At 39.0% G+C, this 5,130-nt stretch overlaps 1 protein-coding gene across 1 annotated transcript in view; it reads right to left on the bottom strand.

The window, feature by feature from the left end:
* The window catches only part of LOC101864442, a 9,232-nt gene extending 4,552 nt beyond the window's left edge, over positions 1–4,680 (bottom strand). The window contains exon 1 of the mRNA XM_013079553.2: positions 3,692–4,680. Coding sequence (XP_012935007.2) covers positions 3,692–4,680 — 989 coding nt within the window. The remainder of the gene's footprint in view (positions 1–3,691) is intronic.
* Between the last annotated feature and the right edge of the window lie 450 nt (positions 4,681–5,130).

Here is a 5,130-nt window from a genome sequence, read left to right on the forward strand (position 1 = left end):
ATGATGATGATGATGATGATGATGATGATGATGATGATGATGATGATGATGATGATGATGATGATGATGATGATGATGATGATGATCTTAATTTCTCAAAAGTCAGGGACAGACCAGGCAAAACTTGGCTGGATGGCGCCAAAGCGCTCCTCCAAAAGAATGACACATCAACAACAAAAGCCACATAATAACTAGCCCATGAATCGAACATTGCACCTCCCCTCAATGTCTGACGATACAAGAGGAAGGATAAAGTAAGTAAAGCAAAGTATTCAAGCCATCAGGAATGTTCATGTATTTTCGGCCAGAAGCGTCATTTGTGCAGCAATATAACATGATAGACACATTCTATAATAATCTCACAAATATATATATTCATGTATAGTTGTAGTAAGAGTTTTATTGCACTTACAACACAATAAGGTTATATAGGTACCAAAAGTTAGAGTAGTTACAAGATATGTTTTTTGTTTTTTTGTTTGAGTGAAGAAAAAGAAGCACATCGATACAATAATGGTCATTTAGTTGTGGGGAAAAGTCAGACATACAGAAAAAAACAACAGAGGGAAAGTAAAAATGTAGGACATACCAGAGGTGCGCTCCAACCACCTACAGTTACAATAGACTCTTAAGAGTTTTACGGTGCTCGCAACTGTATAAGGTTATATGAGAGTGCGACACAAGAGAGTAACAAACACAAAAAAATGAAGGAGGGAAGAGATAGAAGAGTCATTTGATACGAAAGAAGGGGCAAATCCCACCAACACACTCGCCAACCACCTTGCAAGAGAATGAGAAACATGTATTATAAAAAAAAAGGACGATACCTCACTTTTTGGAATCGCATCCTATACCTTACCAGTTATCCTTCTCCGCACCAGTGTTGATCTGCGGCGATTTGGTTTATGGCCACTAAACACAAAAGGCGTGAGTTCAGTTCCCACGTCGGAAATCTATAAATTTGACAAATATTATTTCGGTCTTTCTGATAGCATTTTGTATTCCCTTCTCTACCCTACGTGAGTTTTTTCCGACTGGCAAGGACGTAGCAGCCTATCTTCTCAATAATCTAAATTTTGAAAGTCGTGGAGTAAAACAGTCGTGGAGTAAACCATTTGTGAGGCAGCGTGGTGGAATCAGGCTCTCGTCAATTTTTGGGCATGTAGAGTTATTGGTATCATCTTAAAACTTGTTCGCTTGTCTTTATTTGGATGAAAAAAAATATCCATTTATCTTGAATATAAGTCGAGATATTTGCAAAAGAAAGAGGTTGGGGTCACTTGTTTTCAGAGGTAAAGTTAGTGAGAAAATGGCCGCCAAAGATTAGTTATTTCTTTAGCTTAAAAGAGTCCGTGGTAACTGAAAATTTACATTTTTTGTGCCTTTGAGTTTTTTAATGGACATGAAAGGTGTTAAGCCAAAAAATAAAAATTTGATAAAAATTCACAAACCTGCATAAAAATGAAAGTTTCTTCACTTTGATTATTTTGACGAGAGCCTGATTCCACCACGCTGCCTCACATTTACATGTACACAGAAAAACAAACCCTTCTGTTGTGAGCAACAGAAGAGGAAGGAATTATATTAATTTAGAGAAATAACACAGCTGTCTCGGCCAATCACGAGGCGAGAATGTTTTCCTGCCATCTGTCACTTGCTCCTCCTTTGGTGACGTCAGTGGAGAAGGAACTGAATTGGCTTCCTTTCATTTGTCTTTCGCTTAGGGTGGTAATTTCAGGGTTGACCACTCTCCTAGGCTGAGACTCAGAGTTCTCAATTAGATCGTTTGACTTGAGAAATGTGTATGCATTAACAAAGGAAACGAAATTTCGTTGCGGCAAGCTGGATGCGGGAGAAGAAAGGAAAGCAAAATGCAGATTTGTTCATCTTATCAAGGAAAAACTAATAATTTTATTCATTAAAAGTTTTCCTTCCATTATTTTTGTGAATACTGGGTTTCAACTTCTGAATCTGTATTAGTTAGTTGTTTTCTTTTGTTCTTTCGTTTTTCGTTGTACTGTCTCTGTTGTATACAGCCTCGTGCTTCTTATGTTCCGGTTAGCATTCTAAATTCTAAATTCCTGATTGTTTCCGGGAAATTTTATGGCTGTCTGCCCATTTGGCTCAGTCCTCTTGCCCTTAATAATAACATAATCGTGTTGAAACGGGCATTAAACCTGACAGTTTTGAACACTGGCGGTAAGAGTCTTGCTTTTTTCATTCATCTTAGATTAATCAGAAAGAGATCGGTAAAGTAAAAAAAAAGCAATGTGCTAGCGGCACGCCCCATTTCGTAAAGTATTAGAGTATTGGTGGGTTGATCTCTTGTGTGTGTCAGCAGTCCAGAAATTCAATGTGGCTTTCTTAGAAAGATGAGCACAGCGGATTTGTTGTTTGGTTCCCGAAAAAAAAGATTTGATGAATACTATGAACAAATACATAGACCAATACATGACATTTTCTTACCTTATAAAAGCATTTGACACCGTCTGCTCTGAAGACCTCTAGGAAATTATGGAAAAATTCAAATGCCCATCCAAGTTTATCAACTTTGTGAGACCATTGCTTGATGGTATGAAGTAAAGACGAGAGGTGCCTAAAAGAGGGTTTTAAAAAAAGGGTGGGAGGGGGAGAAGGAAGTGGAGATGAAAAGTGTTGACAGAACAGGACTAAATAATAGGAAGGAATGTAAAAGGAGCCCAGCTAGTTAGTTCTATTAGTGTGTTTTTGAGGAGTGAGTGGTAATAGTCAAATGATTGGGCTCTCGTGGTCTAGAGGTAGGGTGTTCAACTCTCAGTCAAAGGTCCCAAGTTCGAAACCTGACAACAACGGAACAATTTTCTTTTTTTTTAAATGTCTCCTTTAACCTTTCCTATTCTATAGTCCTGTTCTTTCTACGACCACATCTTGAACTTTTTGAAAAATAAAAAGGAGAAGGAGAAGAATGAGAGAAGGAGAAGAAGAAGTATGTATGTGAAGGAATTTAAGTAAAGTGAAAGGGGAGGTATGAAAAAATGGGTCATTGTGTTAGTTGCGAAAAAAGTATTTTATGATAGAGCACCCAGAGTCACAATATAGTGGGCCTTGTAGAAGTAATCTTTATTACTATAATTTTGACAAGACATGGCTAAACATATGGGAAAAATATTCTAGAAATATATAGAGGCAAAACCTTATAAAAACTCCTCTGCATATGTGAGGCAGCGTGGTGGAATCAGGCTCTTGTCAATTTTTGGGCATGTAGAGTCATTGGTATCATCTTAAAACTGTTTCACTTGTGTTTATTTGGATGAAAAAAATATCAATTTATCTTGAATACAAGTCAAAATAATTGCAAATGAAGGAGATGGGGGTCGCCTGTTTTCAGAGGTAAAATTAGTGAGAAAATGGCCGCCAAAGATTAGTCATTTCCTTAGCTTAAGAGTCCGTGGTAACAGAAAAATCCACACAGAAATGAGTTCTTTAATGGGCATGAAAGGTGTTGAGCCAAAAAACAAAAATTTGAAAAAAATTCACAAACCAGCAGAAAAATGCAAATTTCTTCACTTTGATTAGTTTGACGAGAACCTGATTCCACCACGCTGCCTGACTTATGTAGGAAGTTAAAAAAAGCAGATAAAAGCAATCCAAGTATGATCCTTCCAATAGTTATTCAGAGCGCTTAAAGAGAGAGCGAAATGTAAACCTGTACTTGGTGCTCATTCTGTAGTAGACAAATATGTTGACACTTGAGTTGACTGTCTCCATAAGGAAACTGACCGAGGCTGACAACCAGGAGAGATTTTTGTAACGTCCAATGATGTTCAGTTCCGGAATGAGAGCTCTGGCGGTCAGTGAAGCAGTCATTGGGGTAGCTGAGACGATAAAAAGAATAGAAATAATCGTCACCATGATGACCACTCGGTTCTCCTTCCCAAAATTCTTCTGACCGGAAATTATCGCTTTGCTGGAAGTGTGATGCCGCCATTTTGCTTTTTTACGTAACTCAAGGCTGATGACGCAAGTGCAGATTATGACAATGGTGAAGGAAGTTAGGGGTCCAAAGAAGTCAGTAATGAATAGAGAAACCCCGAGGACTGCGTCTTTGTTTGTGGTGAAGAAAATACCCATAAGGGATCGGTTTTGTTGAGGGTAGAACTTCCAGTCATAGTAGGCGGTAGAGTAGACTGGTACCATGCTGCAAAACGAGAAGAAAAACACGAGAATATTGACGAGAGCAGCGACCCTTGTGGTGATGATAGACTTTACCTTCAGAGGAACGACGACGCTAAGACAACGTTCAAAGGCCACAAAGGCTGTGATCCAGCCCGTAATGCGAACAAAACAGATTCGTGGATAGCCGGCTGTGAGACTCTGGATCTCAAGAGGGCTAAATGAGAGTGGGAGTTGGGAAAACCAAGGGTTAATACAGAGGGTGAACCACTGCAGTATCAATAGAGCACACAAGTCACCTACAGCGAGAGCAAATAAGCTGATGGTGGTGCTCTCATTGAAGCCTTGTTTGAAGAAAACGACGATGTTGATAGTGTTTGCGATGATACCGAACACGCTGACGATTTGACCCATGACAACGAGGTGGACGACGAGGATGATTTTAGCTGCTCCATCCCCTATCAGACCAGGAAGAGGAATGCCGTCTTTAGTGGAAGTGGTCGAAGACACGTTTTCCCAGAATGGCATGTTGAATATAATGCTGTTTTTGTTGGTGAGTAAACTGTCAGCCTCAGCAATCACGAAGACTGACGCAAGAGAACTCGTGTAGACGCGGACTATGGGGTGGTGAGCTTCTCCTAAAATGTTTCGATTTTTCACTTTGTAGAAGTACCTGTTTCATGGAAAATGTGGTAATTGTTGGAGTGAGATAGATCGGTTGAGAGAATGACAAATTTTTCGATTTTGTAAAATGCTAATTTCGAGGTTTGGCAGTACAATTTAGTTACAACTCACTAGGTAGTTCACGAACATGCCTTAAGGTCATACAAAAATTATAACAAAATGATACATTCCTCAGAAATAGTAGAGTTACGTATGCTGCATGGAACTTCACACTTTGTCCAGAAAGCAGGCAGCTGATTAAAAAAATACAATTGCTTAAAAGTAAAAAGTTTGTGTCCACTCGGGTAACAAGTC

The sequence above is a fragment of the Aplysia californica genome, unplaced genomic scaffold, assembly GCF_000002075.1.
Source record: "Aplysia californica isolate F4 #8 unplaced genomic scaffold, AplCal3.0 scaffold00056, whole genome shotgun sequence".
In the NCBI taxonomy this organism is placed as follows: domain Eukaryota; kingdom Metazoa; phylum Mollusca; class Gastropoda; order Aplysiida; family Aplysiidae; genus Aplysia; species Aplysia californica.